We start from the raw sequence: 20,524 nt of genomic DNA, 5'->3' as shown, positions 1-20,524 counted from the left end.
GTCTTTTACTGAGCAGGAAGAAGTGTATTCTGGTGTGTATTGTGCAGGAAGAGGCACAGCAGTGTATTCTGATGCTGCCGGACAGTGATTATGTAGAATATGACCAAATAAATGGCGCATTTTTCAATTAAAGTGACTTTGAAATACGTTTCTGCATCAGGTTGCAGTCATCCAAGTCAGAGGCTGGCACCCGCCAAGCGTGTGAAGCAAGTGTGCCGTGAGTGTGTGCACAGGATGGCAGCAGCATTGGTAAACGGACAGTGAAGCCCTTTATCAGTTGATTAGCAAGCAAGTCTCGCCTTTTCCTGACCGATTCTGTATTTCAAGTGTGGAAAAGAGGGAATAACAGCCCTTAATGCACTTTGGCACAAACTTCAAACGGCTGACTGTCAGGAAGGCTAATCTGCGTCTTTTTCCCCCCTTCATTCTTGTGTTTTGACAATAAAGATAGCATATCACATTTCATTACAAGCTGCCAGCTTCCCGCCTTGTCCCTATGTGTCCGACGTCTTGTCCCAATACCCAATAGGACAGCAGGGACAGCTGCTGAACTGGGTTTAACCTTTACTGTGGGCTGCCAGGAAGGGCACCCTAGTTGTGTTTCAGTCCAAAAACAAGGAATATTTAATGCTTCAGATCATAAGTATTAGCACCTGAAAAAAGTAATTATTGAAACATACGGCTGGAGTTTCCAAAAAGACATCAAGCTCAGGTCAGTTCACAAAATAGGACCTATTTTGTTTTTTTAGAACAAGTTGTAGTGTTTTAACTTTCTAAAATTGTTTAACTTGATTTAACAAAAAAAGGTTTAGCAGTTTTTCTCTCACGTAAGCTCGTCTTTAGTATCAGTCTCCAGATGGGGACGTAAAGTGACAACACCGTTTGTGATCAAGAGCTTTTTCGGGGAGAGGAAGCGCTGTACAGAAAAACAAAAGCTCAAATCAAGTAAGCTTCATTAAAACAAAACAAAAAAATCAAGTGGGAGAAAATTAATCAGAGCGGGACTTTTTCTTCAAGACAAAAAAAAAAGAAGAGGAAATGAACAATAGCTGAGGAAAAGGAATAGAAGAAAGGAGGTGGGTGGTTGAGACGTCAAAGAGCAAATGTGAGTGAAGCCCCGTCCTCCTGATTTACAGGCTTTTTATCGGGCACTTGCATCGGAGAGGGGAAAGCGTGGGCCATGGCTGTGGTGGCGTCCGCTGGTGGACACCGCTGACAGACAGGTCAAAATATGGCTTTCTTCTGCTGCTGATTAAAGACGTGCAACAAAAGGGTGGAGGGGAGGCAGAGGATAGATGACCTTACCAGACGCAAACACCCACCGCATGGCACAAGAGACACTTTTGCAACATTTAATGAAAAACGGCAGCATCAAAGAAATGGTTTCCAGTAGGAGGTCCACCACCAAAAAAAAAAAGACACAAAGAAGTAACAAACTCTAAATATTTTTATTGCTTTCAGGTCACAAAACTGAGGAGAAAAATAATGATTTAGGTAAATGTGAGCCACTGAAGCAAATTAAAGTAAACAAACTTACAAAAGTGACAAAAGGCTTTTCTTTTGGCTCAAATACATCACAAAAAAAAAAAAAAAAAACTCTGAGAAAGTCAAATGTAATGTATAGACCCCTAAAATGCCCATAAATAACAATAAAACCACATTAGAAAACCTCAGTTAAAAAATAATCCAGAATAGCATTCCCCCAAAAAGTCATTTGTAAACTGTGTTTTGTATAAAATACAAATATAAACTTTTTGACCATAGAAACTCACAACCAAAAGACTGGTTGGAATTAAGAAACACCGTCCTCTGCTGGTCAAAGCAGCAGGACAGGACAGCAGCAGAGTGAAAGAACACTAAATCACCAACACGCAGTAAATATTAAGATAGAATCGTGTGACCATCAGAAAACAAACACTAGTGAATACCACGAGGCTCCTCAGTCACAGCTTAGTGAAATATTCAAGAAATGACTACAACCATGATGCTGAACATAGAGAAAAGACTGACATGAGAACATTTTTGGTAAAGTTTATATCAAATATTGCACTTTCCCAAAAAGGTCATATAATTCACAGTTTGATTGTCAAAAGTTCCTGCTAATGTGTGTCATGAACGCCACACTCTAAAATACTGAGCATAACTAGTTAAGCTTCTTTTTGAACTTTTCTGAAATAATTCCTGTGTTTGTTTGTTTTATTTAAACAAAAAACAGCAGTTTTTTTTGGGGATTACGTCAGAAAACATTTGTTGCTCCTCTTAAAAAAAGGAGCTCAATGAAGAACTATTACATGCATCTTGTGTTCCCTGTGTAACCCACAGATTCACAGATAGACACATCTTAAAATGGTGGCACACTCCTTAAAAAAAAAACAAAGACAAAGCGTTCAGGCGACCTAAAAAAGGAAAGAGGAAATGATGTCACAGCTAGAGTGTAATATTTCAAAATAACTGCCAACTTACACGTGTCAACAAAACAACTGCTTTATGAGGCCATGTCTGTTAGGTGTTTGGAGGGGCCCCATTGGTCCTAGCGATGGCGAGACCCACCAACAAGGTTTGAATGCCTTTTCTTTCTTGTCCAGTAACCTCCACAACAGGAGCTCCAATCTGGACCTTCTTTAAAAAAGGTTCAAACCCAGAACATGAAGCACTGGACTGAGTGCAGACGAAGACTCCAGGTCCAAACTCCTGTGCCAGCCAGCCAAGAATCTACTGACTTCCAGTGCCGTCGATTCAGCAGAGGCACATTAAAACTGGCTCATCTTTTTAAAAAGGTCAAAAGCCTCAGTGCTGAGGTTAACAAAGTCACTGGATTTTAGACAGACCACTAGCCAGGAGGAGTCTGAAGGGCACCGTGGAGCGTGACACAGTCAAAGGCAACCTGTGGAGTCCTGCAAAGAGAAACAAACATTAAAGTGGTGTGAAACACTAATTATTGCAAAGCTTATATGACTTTCGTGGTTTGAAAACTATTAATCACTGTTGAAAAGTTAGTTGTGAGGTCATGGGAAAGTGTGACAGAGCTGCCATGTTGTAAAGACGCCATCTATACTTTGAGGAGGGTGATGGTGAGTGTGCGTGCAGCTGCTGGGCCCCTGCTCCCAGCGCTTGTTTGTGTTGGGTGGAAGTTTAGAGGGTGTGTGCACTCAGAGGGCAATGTGCCTGAAGGTCCCCAAGGGGGAACCCGACTCTCCTCTTGTCCCTTTAAAACTTCCTGAAAGAATTGTATTCTTTCTATCTGAGGAAGAGGGACCAACCCGTCGGGAAGTAAGGGCCAAAGGTGGGGAAACTCGTGACACGGCTGTCCAAGCGTGAAGTCATTTCAGCCCAGCACAGCAACAATTTTCCACAAGCGTTCAAACTGACCAAAAGCACGGATGAGCTCTCTCTGCACGGCCCAGGTGACGGTCTTTATCAGGGACGCTGAGGTGAGACCAGCGAACATCATGTTGTAAAGGAAGACGACGTAGAAGTTCCCCAGCCAGTTGTATCGGCCAAAGTCTCCCAGCAGGTCAAAGCGGGTGATCCCTGACGCAGAGGAACAGAGGCGAAAGCAGACGTTACATACAAATGCACTGCTCCAGCTAAAACACTGTGGGAGTATTTTTATGATGTGCACATGACATCTTGTGGATAACATTAAAACTACAAGTGATGATTTAGCACAATTCAAAACTTGTGTAAACATCATTGTGGTCCATGACACTTAACAGAAATGTTTCTTATTGAGTTTCTGTAATAAAGATCGATTGCATATTTCAGATTGTTCATGACAAAGTCCATACGTTCAGCCGTAGTTCAAAGTCCAGCCGCTGAAGCAGGGAGCTTAGTTTTTTGTACTGTCAGTCTTTTCTGTTAAGACGCCCCCTAAGCTTGCTTCAGCAGCCAGAAGCTTGAGTGAGCGGATAAGCATTTCAAATGCTGTAATCCAGTGTTCAGGTTTTGATGAAGCAAAAACATGTTTCCATCTAAAATGTAATCCAGCATTTAACTACCACAGCTTCGGACCAGTTTGGAAACTTTTGAAATGAGCCATATTTCATTTTTAAATTATTTTCTAACAAAGTAAGGCAACACAATAGGACAGAACTTAAGCTTTTTTCCCATTACAGTTTTAGTTAAAACTGCACTTTATCTTTCATTTGAGCAGCTATGAATACCTTTAGAGTTTTGAACTGTGAGAAAACCGTGTGCCTTAACTTTATATTAATGCATGCACAGCACACATGTGAACCAGTTTACTGCTCAACACCGCATTTCCATTGGACTGTAATCTTTAGTAAATGTGTAAGCCATGTCCTTACCAAGAGTGCGAGAGAAGACTGGCAGGGCTGAGCTCAGAATAAGCAGCGAAACACAATTTGCAATTATCTGAAAGAAAGTTACATTTGGATATGACTACCAATTATAAACAGAAATGATCTTTAAATGATTTGTCAGCACCATCTTAACCCGAGGTAAAGGTCATGTGGTGCCCAAATGTTCGATACCTGTGTCAGGTTGGTGTCTTTGGCCCGAGGAAGGAGACCAGAGAACAGAGAAGAACTGTAGAAACCAACGACTGAGGACAACATCAGGTAACTGATTTCTTTTTAAGGACAACAGTAAAACAAAATTGACTGAGCACCACATACTGACTTTTGAAGAGCAATTTGTACATCTGAGTCAGAGGGAAGTCATACTTGTAGTTGAGTACCAGTTGAACTGTCTGGACTCACTTCACTGCCAAAAGACTCTATTGGCTTTGCTAAAAATGTCATTGGGTTTGTGGATTTGTTCAAAAGTGTGTTCTAAGTCAAAGCGAAGGATTATACTTGCAGCAGGAAAGGCTTTGATTATGCTGCAAAACTGCATTTGAGTTCAGTTAAGGTGGTGAAAGGATACAGGATGAGAACCACTTGAACTGCAGCACCTAGTGAACCAAACATGGAGAAAGAGGCCATTCCCAGATGAGGGTCCTACAACAAGACACAAAACTCATCAATAACACAGAGTACTGATTGTCAGGCACCAGGCAGGACATGTTTATTAAGTCTTCCAGCAAGTTTCTTTACCTCCATTCCTCTGGGCAAAGCCGTTTCATCCAGCAGTAACTCCAGTACATTAAAACAAACCATTAGAACACACATCACCTGAAGAAGAACAGGATATACACCAATATTAATAACCAAATTCAAAACATTAATAACATAAATTCGCATCAAGTGATGTGTACCGTCAGTGCCAGGAGTGCCATCATCACCAGAGGGTAACCCAGGTTCCGCTGCCATGGGGATGCTTTCCTGCGCATCTCTATGGAGGAAACAAAAAGTATTAATGAGCGTATGGGGAAATGGCTGGCATCACAGAAGATTTGAAATAGCGAGACATTTTTTTTTAGTCCAAGTTACCCAGTGCTACACGCTTGGTCCGGACTGTTTGATACTCCTGTCTCAAAGCCTCCATGTTTAGTTTAGACCAACACGACTTGTTTCCACCTTCAACCAGATGTAAACAAAAATTTAAAAAAAAAAAGTCCGCCAAAAAATAACAGGAGGGATTAATACACAAACTTACAGTTAAGTTTCCTGCGAAGAGAGTTTTCCTCAAACATGGAGCAGCTCAGAGTATCTTCTATGTCCTCCAGCAGCTTGATAAAGACAGAGAGTAGTTTTTAGAAAATATCAAAAGAAATATCTACATCCAAAAATCCTATTTGTGTCATACATTATAGAGAAAACTTGATCAAAACCAGTAAGGTTTTTTTTTAAATAATCGACTGTGGTTGACTGTTCAGTTAGATAATATGGATAAACACCAGCAGAGGTTTTTTTTTAAAAGAGAACTTCATTTTTTTACATTTCTTTTTATTGTTGTACCAAATAATAATTAACACAAACCTCCATATTAAATTTCAGATGTCTTCTAATGATTTTTTCACATGTTGTTGACATTACTACATCATAATAGTAGTTTTAGGGGCTGTCATCTGGACTTAGTTTTTAAAGTTAGAAGACGTTTCATCTCTTATCCAAGAGGCTTTGTCAATTCGCTTTATCAATTCCCAGAATTGACAAAGCCTCTTGGATAAGAGGTGAAACGTCTTCTAACTTTAAAAATTAAGTCCAGATGACAGCCCCTAAACCTACTACTATGATGGAATCAACCTGGATGAATGAGTCTTCATAGAGACATTACTACATATTACTCTATTAGAGCTCTGATTTGATTTAATCTCATTTGTGCAAAAACCATACATTTATTTTACCCTGGATTCCTTTTTTTAGTTTAGATTTATTAAAATAATTTTATTCTTAACTTTCATTTTAATAGAAGTCAATAAAATTGAAATCGTGTGCTAAAAAAGGAACAGGGAAAATAGCCGGGGCTTTATCAGGTAAACAATGGGTTTTAATTGTGCAATTGTGCTTTCAAAATGTAGAAAAAGATTCAAAACGTATTTTTTCCAAGTATACATTTTTTATAGCCATTTAAACCCACAGCATATTTTAGTTGCTTTCTGTGTGTAGGCAGAACGCCATTTTTTTCTGCATTAGTAAGTGTGATTAAAATACCGATTATGCATCACATCGCTTATTTTCTGATTTAAATACAACAAATTAAAAATCTGCAAAGAAAGTCACGAGGATTTTGAAAATGTGGAATGAATAGCTGTGATGAAAAGCAGCCATAAAGAGTGAGGCTGCAGACATTCAGTCTCGGTTATTATTGTAAACATTCTGTCTGTGACTCACCCGTGGTTTGACTAGCAGGCTGCCCGTTACACTGAACATGCGAGATAACCCAAAAGGGGTGCACACTGAAAAGAGAGAACACATGAGATGATCTGCAAGAGTCAAAACACAATTCTTGGAACTCCTAAAGGTCGTTGAGGTGAACTTACACAAAAGCATCAGCACTCCAAACAGAGAGATACCCGAGTACAGGTAGGGAAGGTAATATTCCCACAGGTCTGCAATTGAAAAAGAGAGAAGAAAAGTGAAGAACACTTGCTAAACTGTGTGCCAAGTTTATATGAGAAGTACAGCTATAACAGAAATGACTCACCATAGAGGCTCTTTCGAGCTATGTTGTCATGGAGGAGAGCTGAAGCCACCCACACAATGCCCAGCACAAGCAGAGCCAGCAGCAGGAGCAACACAACCGCTTCATACACTCTTGCCATTACTCCCTACACAGCCACAGAACATAGATACACAACACTGCTGTAAGACAAGGGACTGCCATATGCAAGGCAAGAAGAAATGCTGTACCTTTTTGGACCCTGCAAATCCCTCTGACTCGGTAAAAAAATAAGCAAAGGGCATAAGGAAAACCAGGGACAAATTGGAAAAAAGAAAGACTAGGTTCCACAAGCCTGAAAAGAGGATAAAAAAAACAATTTAGCACATTTATTTTCATCAGTAACATTCATTTCAGTTTGAGTTAAAAACTGATAGTGCCACTGTCTACCACTGGGAGGCCTATCCCTGGAAAATAACACAGGAATGCTCATACAAGCCAACACAAAGAAAAGAAGGTTACTCCAAAAATCAATCTCTTTAGTGCACAAATACCATTCCTCAATAGTACCTACAGAACATTACTTTGACTCAACTCAGCCGAAAGCTCATTAGGAGACAGCAGCAGTTGAACAGAATAACTCCAAACTGTGAGGTCAAAGCTATTCTGATCCATAATAATTATCTGTTGCACAGAGTCCTGTTTTATATTGATTTAAATGTTATCACAGGAGCAGCGCTGCCCTGTGGAGTTTAACTATGCTCAAAAGAAGCTGATACTTTCAACTGTGCGCTAACATGTTGCAATAAAGCATTCCGCTGTACCATGTATGAGAGATCCATTGAGCCACTGCATGTAGTAGCTGTGCGGAAAGGTGAGCAGGACTTCATTTGACAGAATGGAGATGGGGAGAAGCAGCACAGCACACACTGCGACAGACAGGGTGAACGTGCACAACCACAGTCTGCAGGAAGAGAAGACGGAACATGAGAGCAGCCTCTGATTAGGTTCTGTGAAAGAACAAATCAGCAGGTGGAACACTAATGCAGCCTCGACTATCTGCTTCAGCATGAAAGGACAATGAGCAAAGGGACAGTGAAGTCGTGTGCCAACATACTGAACATGTAAGACAATAAATACACTAATGGTCTCTACATGTCATTTTGATAAGCAGGTTTGGGAAATATTTCACAGGTGTCTGGTAGCCGTTAATGGAGGCTTTTACTTACGCAATTTTATTGACTGTAGCATCTTCAATATCATCTGGAAGAAAGAAACAAATGGATAAATGAAATGCTAAACCTTTGTCCTTTCTAGAAGAACCTTTTGTTTTTTTAGAATAGTTTTTGCAGGGCAGCAGTAGGTCAGATCAGAAATTTGTCACCAAGACGGGGCGGGACCATTTGTGCAGTGCAACTTTGCCGCCCCCTCACACCCCCAGCCTAGCAGTGCAACAAAAACGGCAAGCGAGCCAGCTCAGACGAGGAAAACAAAGACGTACACAGATTTATTTGTCTGCATCAGAATGGAGCTTGTGGCCGACCGACTGGAGCTTCTACGTCGCAGCTACAAGCTTTTTCAAACAGCATTTTCTCATCTGCTCATGATTCACAACAATCTGAATTAAGAAATACTCAGAAATGCAATCTAAGCTTAATTGTCATATTATATGTCCTCCATGATGAGAAAAATGCTACATGTTAAAAACACCTAAAACACAATTTCATTGGAGCTGGTCTTTAAAGCATGCAAGGATGGAGAGAATGAAGTCTTTATGAAGGTGAAGTCCAGCACTCAAAGAAGGGGGTGGGTTGCAGGCCTGCTTGGAACATTTTGTTCAAGAAAGGCCAAGAATCCAAATAAATACAGAAAACACACAAAGCCTGAAGACCCTTCAGTTGAAGTTAACTTCCTGTTCAACAAGTAGAGTAGATACCCACATCAAATGTTTCAGTTAGTCTTCCTTCATCAGGCTGTGTTTTTATTTCATAAATCTCTTGTGTGAAAGTTGTTGCAGAAGGAAGTAATCCATATGAAGCAACAGTCAGCTCTCGGCTGCTTTGTGTCACAAACAACTCTGCTGGATGGAGTTGCACAATCGTCATTTGGTTGCAGGGCACAACTGTACTTCTGTCCTCCATGACTTGTATAGGAGCAATTACAAAGCATGGGTACACGTGCACACAAAGTGTCTCCCACCCACTGTGCCGACATCCTGGACACTTCAACAGTTCACATCTTCCTTTTGAAATGGTTTTAAATAGGTCTGCTCTCTCATTCCAGTGCCAGTGGAAAACATAAACTGCATTATGGAAACAGAATAACTGCATTAAGACAAATTGCATTACAATGCTAGTCATTATAGAGTCTGCTTTAATGCCTTTCAGGTGACTCAGCTTATTCTGCAGCGTTTTCTACCACCCCTCCTCCAGCCCATCTACATTGGATACAAAAACCACGTATCCTCTTCATCTCCAGAGCCTCTTTTTTTCTAAAATGTGCATGTAAATGAAAGTTCATTAAAAAAAAACATTCCATATAGGAACACGTTTCTTAACACCTGTGGGAGCTTGGATACAGTTGCCAACCTATTCTGTGGAAAAGACATTCCAAAACACAACGTAATCATTGTGCCTGTTAACACTGCTCCCTGAAGGCAACTTCCAATTAACCTTTGATGAAAAGTTTTCTCACAAATATTCAACTCACCTGTGAGGAACTCAGCAGTCTTCTTGAAGTGGGTGAGAACAAGGTAACACACCATATAGAGGCATGTAAAGAGGAGAATGCAGATCTGCACAAGAAAAAACAAAAACAAAAGACCATTGAGATTTCTACAAGCAACATGTTGGAGAGAGTGAAAATTCAAGTGTGTGAAGAACAAGTTGTCAACAATTTGTGCTGCCAACTAATGAATAATTCATCCATTGAATCTGATTGAAATCGGTTTTGTGCAGTCTAACAGGTCTTTAAAGAGGGGTGCATCCAAGAAAAATAAAAGGGACAAAGGGGGAGTGAATGTGTGCAAAACATCCAGTCCTTCACCTCATCCTAAGAGGCAGATGGAGCCTAAAGATTATGTCTCTGTCAAAAACAAAGAAAATGAGGTCAAATTGTTCTACTGAATTAGATTAAAGGGGGTTCATGGACAAACGGGCCACAACAGTGAGGGTCACCACCATGCTGCAGCTTGATGTATTAATCCAAAGTTAACTCCAACCAACACACACAGGACAATCTGTCTGTAAAAGAACATACAGCTTAAAGAAACTAACTGGTAAACTGAAGGTTAGTATCTGATAGTTTAAGCATTTTCAAAAGATGTTCCAGTTTCAGTTCCCTTCATGTTCAAATACAATTACACATTTCAGTATATTCTGGGGAAGAAAAAGTCCATATCAAATATCAATCTCTATCAACAGTTATAATAAAACAACTATAACTATAATAAAAATTGACATTAACAGGGAATATACATAAAAATGTTTCTGTGGAAGTTCAGCTGTAGCAGCACACTCCTCCACATTCTTTCCTAAGATCCTGCTGCTCCAATCCAGAACACACACACACACACACCATGTACCAGTATACTCAGGTATACAGCAAGTTCACATTATTCCTCTTAGTTACTCAGTACTCTAAAGTGAAACCAAAAAACACAAAAATGGAGCAGTATTAGGCAAATATTTGGGACATTCACTGCAAAATTCTAGAAGCAAAGGAATATGAAAATTAGAGGCTAACTTTACCACATTATGCTAATGAACTTCTTTAACTAAAACCAACATTGCTGGTTTTAGACATGACAAATATTTGTGTTTGATTTATCATCTTACAGGTCAAAACCATATTTATATGGTTAGATTTTTTAATTAATTATTTTTATACATATTCTGTATTTGCTCGACAAAAAGCTGTGATGATTTGTAATAAATGGCTAAATGTGTTCATCAATAAAGCATGCACATTTTAGAGTTGTTCCAAATACAATTTAAAAACTTCCAAAGTATTACAAGTAACACATGTTCAAAATTCCAAAATACCTGCCCCCCCCCCCAACAAAACCAGTACCGGTATATACAGTTTACAAGCAGAAACCAAAAATGCTCAAGTACTGCGAAAGCAATAACATCTTCAGATTATAGTAACCTTTTTCAGTGTAAACAGCAGCAACACAACTATTTCAGTATAAAAAAAAAGGGAATTTACAAGAAAAAACACAATTGTTCAATAAAAAATAAGCTTTAGCTCATAATAGGGTACTTTTAGAAATATAGACAGATGTTATTTTCACGTTGTAATATTGTCATTATTTTAAACTAAACTAAACTTTTAGCAACTTTGTTTTCTTTATAAAAACTAGAAACCAACCAGCCAGACTTTATATAATGTTTGCTCAACATGATAAATCACGCTTGCAGATTCAACCAAATGTTGCTAAGAAACATGAAACCTCTAATTATCAGTCACACTTTTTTCAGCACAAGTCAGCTTTTTTTTTTGAAGATGTAATCACTAGATTTACAGCAAAAGGAATCTGGGGGAGATGTTTATCAACCCTCTTTTTTCTTTTCGGTTCAACTCAGACGCTTACTGATCCCGGGGTTGAGGGAGCATGCCAACATGAACTCTTTACGTTATTTCTCACACATCTCACAAAGCTAATTTTGTTCAAGTAAGTCTTGTTCACTTGCCAAATGCTGTCAACTAGGATGATTTGCAATCACATGTCAACTTTAATGACAAAACAAAAATGTCAGGGGTTGAATTTTTCCTGATGCTTTTATTATTTCCTTCTTTATCTGTCAGCATTCACTGGCAGTTATTTTCTGGCATATTCACAAGTGTTTATACCTGCAAAAATAATGCATGATCTGCTTATTAAAGTCTGTAAAGTACATCTATTCTATTAGTAAAGACTATGCAGCCTCCAGATTTTGAACTGGGCCTAATGTGGCAAAAAATAATCTGACTTTCGGGCTGTGTCCAAACTGGAGGGCTGAGTTCTTCCTGGGCTGCATTTGTGGGTTGCTTACGTCAGTCACAGTGCCACAACCAGTGCTGTCCAAATTGCGGCCAACGAATATGGCCTTCTTTTTTCCCAATTTCAAGGATTGGTCTGGTGTATCCTTCTATGCTGTCCATATCCCAAGATGCATTGCGGCCGAACTCAGAGGTTTTCTGACAACAAAAGGCAGACTGGACCGGAGCTAGAAATAATTACACATCCAAGATTAAAAGTTGGATCAAATAAGCCAGAAGAATTTTGTGCTTCATGGCTGGTTCACTACTACTCTCTGTTTGGGACTCACGGTTGCCAGGCAACAGGACATTTGCCGATGTAACGGCTGGAATTATCTAAAGACTAGACTAGTCCAAATTCACAGCCGTTGACATCCAGCCTACCCGGTGGACGAAGGACCCGGCCAACATCGACCGGGAAGGCCGCGGCCATTGAAGGATGCAGCCCTCCAATTTGGACACACCCATTGCTTAAGATGCCAATAATGCTAACTATGTTAGTCATGCTAACGTGGGAAAAAGTAATCTCACTCTAGCATAACTAACCCTCTAAATCAATAGGACTTGAACTAAACAACATTGTTACTATGGTGATTTCACACACGATATTTCTTCCTGATTAAAATACATAATATAATGATATTAATATATAAAAAAATAATCATTTCTAAAATTACACTCAAAAACATGGAAAATTAAGTTTAAGCAAAAGTAGCATCAAACAAATGTACAGTCGGCTTAAAAAAAACCATCTTCGCAAGTTTTATTATCAGGTGGTGATTTGGGCTTTAGAAATGTCAACAAAACAGTTTTCTGCAAGGAGTGCAGTTTAAGCATGTTCCAGAAGGCAACACTGAAATCCAAAAGGATTTTTGTATGAAACAGGGAATTCTTCAAACTGGCCACATTTCCATCGACACAGAAAAAAAACTTTAAATGAGCCTCAAAATCCTCCCCACATGACAAAGAAAAAAAATCCCACAAACATCTTCCCCTTTTGCCATTATTGTTTTTGTATTACTGTCCATTTCAAACAAGATCAAGAAAATAATACACTTTGATTGACATGATTAAAATGCACTTCCAGAATTCTTGTTAAATATATTTTCTTTAGTTAATATAACTTTTGAGTTCTCCCTTTGGAGTCTGTCTTTTAAAAATATTTTATTACCAATAACACTGATATCACCACTAACATATATGCGGAGAGGATGCACTTTACTTTGGGTGGTTTTGGAATCATCTTTATAAAATATTTCACTTCATTTGCAATATTATTTTTAGTTTCCCAATGTTTATGCATCTTAATGCCCAGTTTAGCTTTACAGCTCCAAGTTTAAAGTGGTATAAAAAAGGTCATTGGAAAGAGAAAGATTATTGATCCAGAAAAATCGATTTCAATTGAGTTTCTTTATTTTCAATAGAGACTTTTTTCCAGATGTTTTCATGAAAAGCAAATTTCTATTTTATTCAGTTAAAATCTTGCACAAATCATCTAGGGTTTCTACTTTCACCTGAAATAAAATACCTGCTCACCCGGCAAATGGAAACGCGGATTTAGCTTGAAGTAGCCAGGGCACTGAATACATTTGCTTTAGTAAAAGCATTTGGTAAATATTTCAGTGTAAAATGGTTACGTCGTTTTGAAATACATGTAAACACCCTTTCTGAGACGGCCTCTTTTAATGGAAGCATTGAGACTTTAGTTTTTAATTTTAACAGAATGAAAACGTCGAAATCCACAGCCTTCGTCTTTGTGTAAGCGACGTGTCCTTTACGGTTATATTTTTGTTATCTTGTAAAGGGCTAGACCCACATTTTATTAATTATCACATCGATTATCTGACATTAGGAACACAACTTAAATTTTATTAGTTGATATTTGTCTAATTTTTGTAATAATGAGGAACTAATATTGGCTGTTAGTTATTTTATCATTTGAAAACCCTCTGAAAATGATTGAAATGATTTAGTCTACAATGAATCCAATGCTGCATTTTACGTAAGAAAGTGCACTTTTCATGCATTATAAAAAGAAAAAGCTTTAAATCGCTTAGATTTATTTCAGCACTCCTTTTTTCACCAACCTAAAATAATAATATATATTGATTTGTGTGGCTCTCACTTCAGCTAGTTCACATACATGCATACGCGCATGAAGTCCAGAATGTTGATCATTTTTAATAACTTAATTCAAGTCCTTTTCAAAAAACAAGCTAATTTTGTTAGGAGTGAAAATATAACAAGGTAGCCGTCTTATTATTCTGTGAGCATTCTTTAGAAGTTTCCACAAAATGTATCACATGAGTGGAAATGAGGAAATTGAGGTAGATCTGTCGAGTGGTGCCCCTTGTTTTTGAAGGCAGTGTCAGTCGGCAGTTTGGCTTCTGTCAAATTGCTGAAGACAGAAAATGAAAAGATTGAAATTACATTGCAAGATATTCAAATTCAGAATTTTGGAGCCTGTTTTTAAAAGCATCCCATGCATGGAGATGTTTTGAAGTAAAACAAAAAGACTTTAAAATATCTAAATCACTAATCTGTCAGGACTGACAGGAGGGCAAAAATGAAGAATAAAAGCTACCGCTGTGACCCATTTTGGAAAACTAATCTAAGCCAAAGGTGCAAATAGACAAGATGTTTAACATTTCTGCTGCCTCACAATTATCTCAGGTGAGGAGAGTTCAGCTGACACCACGTGCTCAGAGTTCTGTTCACTCTAAAAAGTTCTGTCCTCTCACCTTCACAATCAGCATTTGGTATTCTTAGACACGCATACTATCCTGCATTTATCAAACTACAATTCAGACTTACTTACTTTGTTTGTGAAAGGGTTTACAAATTGAATATTTATTTTAAACGTAACTGTCTAGTTTTGTTCAAAATATGTTTGCCCTTAAATGACTTCAGATGGCGAACTGTCAAAAAGTGATAAGTTGTCCACTTTGGACACGCCCATAGGATTAGGTGAAAAAGTCTGAGAGTACACATTGTTTATGCACGTAAACTGGCGTCCGACACTTTTTTTTTGCAACTGCTTACAGGGTGTAGGCCATCAGAACGCTTTTACCATTTTTTTCCCTCTTGTTTATTGCTTACTTAAATACACTGTTTCTTTAATTTAAAAAAAATAAACTACTAATTTTATGAGTCTTGGCTTCACATGTAATATAAATAAAATATGTAATATTTGTGCTTTGTATGAATCAATTAAAATTACCAAGGAAACTGTGTCTAAGAATAAACATTAATAGCTAGAGCAGCCCTTAATCCTTTTGAATCTGAAAACTAACAGCAGCTAAAAGAATGTAAAATACATTCAAATAGAGCCTGAAAATACCCATGTTTACTAATTCAAGTAATCACCAATTGTCCTGCTGCTTTCTAATAATGATCATATGGTTTTATTGGCGAGTCATTAAATTTCCACTTTAAGCAGGACTTTAAAAAAAAACATTAAACTGTGACAGATCATCGTGCTTTCCTCAAAAGCTGCAGCAGAGTCTCCCATTCAAATATAGAATTCTGTCTTTTTCCTTTATGTACTGCTTTATCACAGCTTTAGGAACTGGATGTTATTATGAAGGTCAAAGGTTGGTATCCTGTGTCTTGTTGTAAGAGGGCAGGTCAATTTCTTCCCCAAGTCTGAAGTTCAACAGGTATTAATAATTATTATTTTGACCAAGCTAGTTTAGGCACAGAAGGGATACTTTTTTAAGGCATATAGTGTCAAACGTTTGTTAGCTGCAAACTGGACGATGATAAAGCAAGTATTTATGAGTATTTTAGTCAAACCTACCAATTCAGTTGCTGGAACAGTGACAACATTAAACAAAACCTTACCTCTATAATTTAACAGAAAACTCGTGTTGGAAAAGATCCCTAACTTACTGAGACTGTGAGAGCGTGGCTTTATTGTTGGTGACCAGTGACCAGACACATTTCAACCGACGGCAAGTTCCAGCCCGGCGTTACTTACTATAGTTTCCCGGACGCGGTTGTGAAAAAGTTGCTCTCGAACCGACACGTCGTCCGTTTCCATCCTGGGAAACCATACCAGTATCCTCAGGCTCAAGGCACTGAAGTCGGTTAAAACTTTGCAAGACGGCGCATCATTTTCTCCAGAGGCTGCGGCGGTCGCGAGCTTTCGCTAGCAGTGCCCTATTTCAACGGCTAATCCGCTCGTGCGTTGACGAAAAACCAGCGGGGAGGGGCCCTCCAGGGGCGGGGCTTCACTCATGAGCGGTGCGAGGGCTGTCAATCAACACTTCAACACAAAATTAAACCCTGATCCCCTTCACAGCTTACACCGAGGATGAAAATAAAACTAAATATTTACATTGTACATTTCTGTAACTTTTTAAAAATTGTTCATTGTTCATGCAAAATTTAATCTATAAAAATATATTTAATCAAGAACACCACATAAACAGATTACAACTTTCTTTAAAATAGACATGAAAATACAAAACGTTTTACCATTTTAATGCATATGTACACAATTTATACTTACATTCTAATGTTGTTTTTAACATATTCTAGTGGCATTTTTCTCATGATGGGGGACCTGTATAAAAAATGAATATTAAAACTGCATTTCTGAGTATTTCTTTATTTTAATTGTTGTGAATCTGGAGCAGACAAAAAAAAAAGCTATCGACGGACCACAAGTTTCCTTCTCTGCTCCATCCTATTGCACCCAGTTGCAGACAAATAGATCTTAGTACGTCTTTGTTTTCCCCTGTCTGAGCTGGCATCTGGGTTAGAACTCCACTGCTGGATCGCTCCAACGTTACTTACACTTTTGTAGCACTAGTACTGTTAGGTTGGGGATGTGAGGGGCTGTAAACTAGTGGGAGAGATTGTCAAGACATGGATGTCGGGAAGTAGTGAAACAGTCCACAACGTTTTCCACCTCTGAGCCCACAACTCAGAGATGAATTCCTAATGAAGTACTGCCACTCTGCAGAAACTATGTCCTAGAAAAAAACTAAGTTTTACATTTTTTTAATTTTAGCACAATCATAAAAGTAGATCAAAAACTGATCAGAGTGGCACTTTAAAGTAAACAGACTCGTACTTGTCACATCCATCCATCCATCCATCCATCCATCCATCCATCCATCCATCCATCCATCCATCCATCCATCCATCCATCCATCCATCCATCCATCCATCCATCCATCCATCCATTCATCCATCCATCCATCCATCCATCCATCCATTCATCCATCCATCCATCCATCCATCTTATCCGGGACTGGGTCACGGGGGGAGCAGTCTAAGCAAAGATGCCCAGACTTCCCTCACACTGGCCACTTCCTCTGGGGGGACCCCGAGGCGTTCCCATGCCAACCGAGAGAGTAGTCTCTTCAGCGTGTCCTGGGTCTTCCCCAAATATTCCTTTCTCGGGAAAGCATTTCCTTATTGTAGCTGTTGATGTGATCGATGGCCTTTGTTAAGGCAGATTGTGTGTTGAGAGTGTAATAGAACTGTCACAATCCAAAGTCCGAGTGTTGCAACAGCATGCACTAACTTCTACTATCGAACGCACTTGAAAGGATTTCTCTGGATTTAGATTTAAAAAGAACTGGATTTAGATTTAAAAAGAACAAATGAGTAAGTAAATCAGTTTTATAATGCAAAATCAAATGTTAAATTTTTGTATGGACAATAAATTAATTATTTCTGTATGGAAAAGTTTTTTGCTTTAGTTTCTGACCTTTCAGTCAGCATGTTTTTTTTGCGATTCCCTTTAAGCATTTATAAGCTAAAGGATAATGCTTACCATCAGCTAAATCAAATCCCCTCTTATATAATATGTTATTTAACTGCTCTGATGGATTGCAGAGATTAAAAATCTGTTTGAATGTTCTTGCCAAAATGATTTAAACACATGAGTCATCACAGAGCACGGAGGTAGTTAGATTTGAAATTGGAAGGTAACCATTTCGAGAAATATGCAATTAACACACTGACTTTTAGATTAGAAAGTAACTTTTTCTCTGTTTACTGCAGGATGACTGCTCATATCTACAAGTACTGATTCACAAAATGGTAAAAAGCGTTCTGGTGGCCTACGCCCTGTGGGCAGTAGGTGGACCTCTAGGCCTTCATCATCTCTATTTAGGAAGAGACAGTCATGCTCTGCTGTGGATGCTGACATTGGGCGGATTTGGGTTTGGATGGATCAGAGAGGTCATCCGTATTCCGGCATATGTCAGGGCAGCCAATAAAGATCCAGAAAAAGAAAGAAGAAAGGAAAACAACAGGGTGCCCCCACCTCCCGGCCCTGTCCGGTTTGCTGGACAAGTGTGTGTCGGGATGTACTTTGGTGCTGTGGCTCTGATAGGACTTAACTCCCTCAGTTTCTTCTACTTGATTGTCCTGCCGTTGAGTGTGGGTGCAGGGGTTCATCTGGTGTCCAGTGTTGGTGAACAGACCTCAGACCTCAAAAAAACCTTGACAGCTTGTCTCATGATGTCACCAGTGTTCTATGGCAGCACCCTGTCCCCACTTCCCATAAGCCTGGCTGCTAGTATCACTGCTTCCCAGCATCGCAGGTTCAAACCTCCACAGACAACCAGCAGCACACAGAAATTAGGTGAGCTAAGATTGTCCCCTTTATTACTTTGACTACCTGAAAATAGGAGCCCGTCTGAAAGCTGTACTAAAAATGTGTTTTCTCAACTTTTTATTCAGGTCCAAGACTTTATAAGCTCGCTCTTGCCTGGCTTGCCTTCTCTGCCCCAATAGGTTACTGTATTTTTTACAACACCACAGCCACTCTGTACTACATTTCCGACTCTATTGCAGCACTCCTGGATATTTTCTGGTTTCTGCCTTGGCTCAGGGGGTTGCTGGAGTACATTCTTTTAATTCCCTATCGGATTCTGTGCGCACTCACTGGAGGGGGATACCAGGAGGAAGCTTGGAGAAAGATTCTGGAAATACTGCTCAAAGAATACACGGAGAAGGAGAAACAGGCCCTGCAGGTGGGCAGTGCACAATGAAACATCAAAATGGCCAGTGTACAGGAACGCGATTTTCATAAAGTGATGTGTTTGTGCTTCAGGTTTTTTCATTAAAGTCAGATGCCTCTCTTGAAGAAATAACTCGAAGCTATAGGGAGTTGGCCAAAACATGGCATCCAGACCACAACCCCAGTCAAGAGGCTGAGGCAATGTTCCTGAAGGTTCAGGAAGCTTATGAGGTCCTGCTGCGCTGGCACAAGCCCCAACGATTCCAATAATGTGCCCGGATTCCTCACTTTTCGGATTATTTTAAAGTCAGGACTAAATTTTTCTTTCTTAAATAAAAACTACAACTTCAAAAATATGAATTGTCTCCGCCCCTTCCTCACACCTAAGACTGTCTCCATCCTGGTCCACAGCCTCATCATCAGTCGTCTCGACTACTGTAACTCCCTCCACTTTGGCCTCCTTCACAAACTTCTCCATAAACTTCAACTGGTTCAAAATTCAGCAGCTCGGATCATAACTAAACACCCCCTCTCCCACCAAATCACGCCAATACTCCAGCAGCTGCTCTGGCTCCCGGTTCCATCCAGGATCTACTTCAAAATACTATCCTGAATACTTTCAAAGCCATCCCTGACCTCGCCCCTCTCCATCTCTCCAATTTGATCCACATTACAATACCATCCCGCTCCCTAAGACCAACATCCTCTCCACACCTGACTGTTCCCTCTGCCCCCCTCAGCACCAGTGGGTGCAGAGCTGTTCTGCCCCAAACTCTGCAACTCACCTCCACTCTACAATATGAATAAAAACTGCCTTCCTTCCTATAAAACAAAACTCAAAACCCAGCTGTTCAAACTATCATATTACTAGTTGTCTCCATCACCACCTTTTTTTTTTGTTTTTCAATTTATTGCTTTTAATTGTGTTTTTATCTTGTCTTAAAACAGTGTCCCTGAATGGTGCTTTTAAATCAAACATATTTGAATTATTATTAAAAATAGGGCTGCACAGTGGCGCAGTGGTTAGCCCTTTTTGCCTCACAGTGAGAAGGACCACTTCAAATCCTAGCTGGGACCCCTTTCTGTGCGGAGTTTGCATGCTCTCCCTGTGCAGACATGGGTTTTCTAACTCTCAACTGGTTTCTCCTCACAGTCAATAGACATGCTTCATTGGTTGATTGTTTATTCTACATTGTGACTGAGATGGGTGTGTAATTTTGTGGCAGGCTGGCAACCGGGTGTACCCCGCCTTTTTCCAACAGTGGCCAGGGTTGGCTCAGGGAGCCCGTGACCCCCAAAAGGGATATAGTGGTTTAAAAAGATGGATTTTCAATAGAACATCGTTTGCTTCATAACCTGTTGCTAACCTGATGCACTTTTCAATGGAAAAACTAATTTTTAACCACCTGATTTTCATTCAAACTGCAGTTTGCTGCCACCTTGTGGCAACACAAAGGTACTGTCAGAACAAACCATTTTCATCATGGCAAGTGAGCAGCATTTAATATTTGTGCG

At 39.4% G+C, this 20,524-nt stretch overlaps 2 protein-coding genes across 5 annotated transcripts; one reads left to right on the top strand and one right to left on the bottom strand.

The window, feature by feature from the left end:
* Nucleotides 1-1,429: 1,429 nt before the first annotated feature.
* lmbr1l (limb development membrane protein 1-like) lies at nucleotides 1,430-16,269 on the bottom strand. Of its 4 annotated transcripts, none has more exons than XM_011477095.4 (17): nucleotides 16,007-16,269; nucleotides 9,715-9,799; nucleotides 8,235-8,268; nucleotides 7,830-7,969; nucleotides 7,257-7,360; nucleotides 7,051-7,174; nucleotides 6,887-6,955; nucleotides 6,738-6,802; nucleotides 5,560-5,632; nucleotides 5,394-5,480; nucleotides 5,219-5,295; nucleotides 5,058-5,135; nucleotides 4,888-4,961; nucleotides 4,494-4,584; nucleotides 4,308-4,374; nucleotides 3,370-3,531; nucleotides 1,430-2,894 (listed from the first exon to the last, which is right to left on the bottom strand). In XM_011477095.4, exons 1-17 carry the CDS (start codon nucleotides 16,067-16,069, stop codon nucleotides 2,809-2,811), a joined length of 1,479 nt encoding a protein of 492 aa, XP_011475397.1. In that variant the 5' UTR covers nucleotides 16,070-16,269; the 3' UTR covers nucleotides 1,430-2,808. The 4 variants fall into 4 exon arrangements, with proteins under 4 accessions (XP_011475397.1, XP_078806756.1, XP_078806757.1 ...); XM_078950630.1 differs by lacking the exon at nucleotides 16,007-16,269 and adding an exon at nucleotides 15,919-15,937; XM_078950631.1 differs by lacking the exon at nucleotides 7,830-7,969 and having other exon boundaries at nucleotides 16,007-16,202.
* A 1,245-nt stretch (nucleotides 16,270-17,514) lies between these two features.
* Nucleotides 17,515-19,365, top strand: dnajc22 (DnaJ (Hsp40) homolog, subfamily C, member 22). The gene is made up of 4 exons (XM_004070450.4): nucleotides 17,515-17,646; nucleotides 18,046-18,631; nucleotides 18,730-19,022; nucleotides 19,103-19,365. The coding sequence occupies exons 2-4, from the start codon at nucleotides 18,082-18,084 to the stop codon at nucleotides 19,277-19,279; spliced, it is 1,020 nt and encodes a 339-aa protein (XP_004070498.1). The 5' UTR covers nucleotides 17,515-17,646; nucleotides 18,046-18,081; the 3' UTR covers nucleotides 19,280-19,365.
* Nucleotides 19,366-20,524: the final 1,159 nt, after the last annotated feature.

This window comes from Oryzias latipes, chromosome 7 (genome assembly GCF_053564925.1).
Source record: "Oryzias latipes strain Hd-rR chromosome 7, Olatipes_Hd-rR_3.1".
Classification (NCBI taxonomy): domain Eukaryota; kingdom Metazoa; phylum Chordata; class Actinopteri; order Beloniformes; family Adrianichthyidae; genus Oryzias; species Oryzias latipes.
Note: the sequence above shows the minus strand (reverse complement) of the source record. Positions and strands in the feature narration are given on the sequence as shown.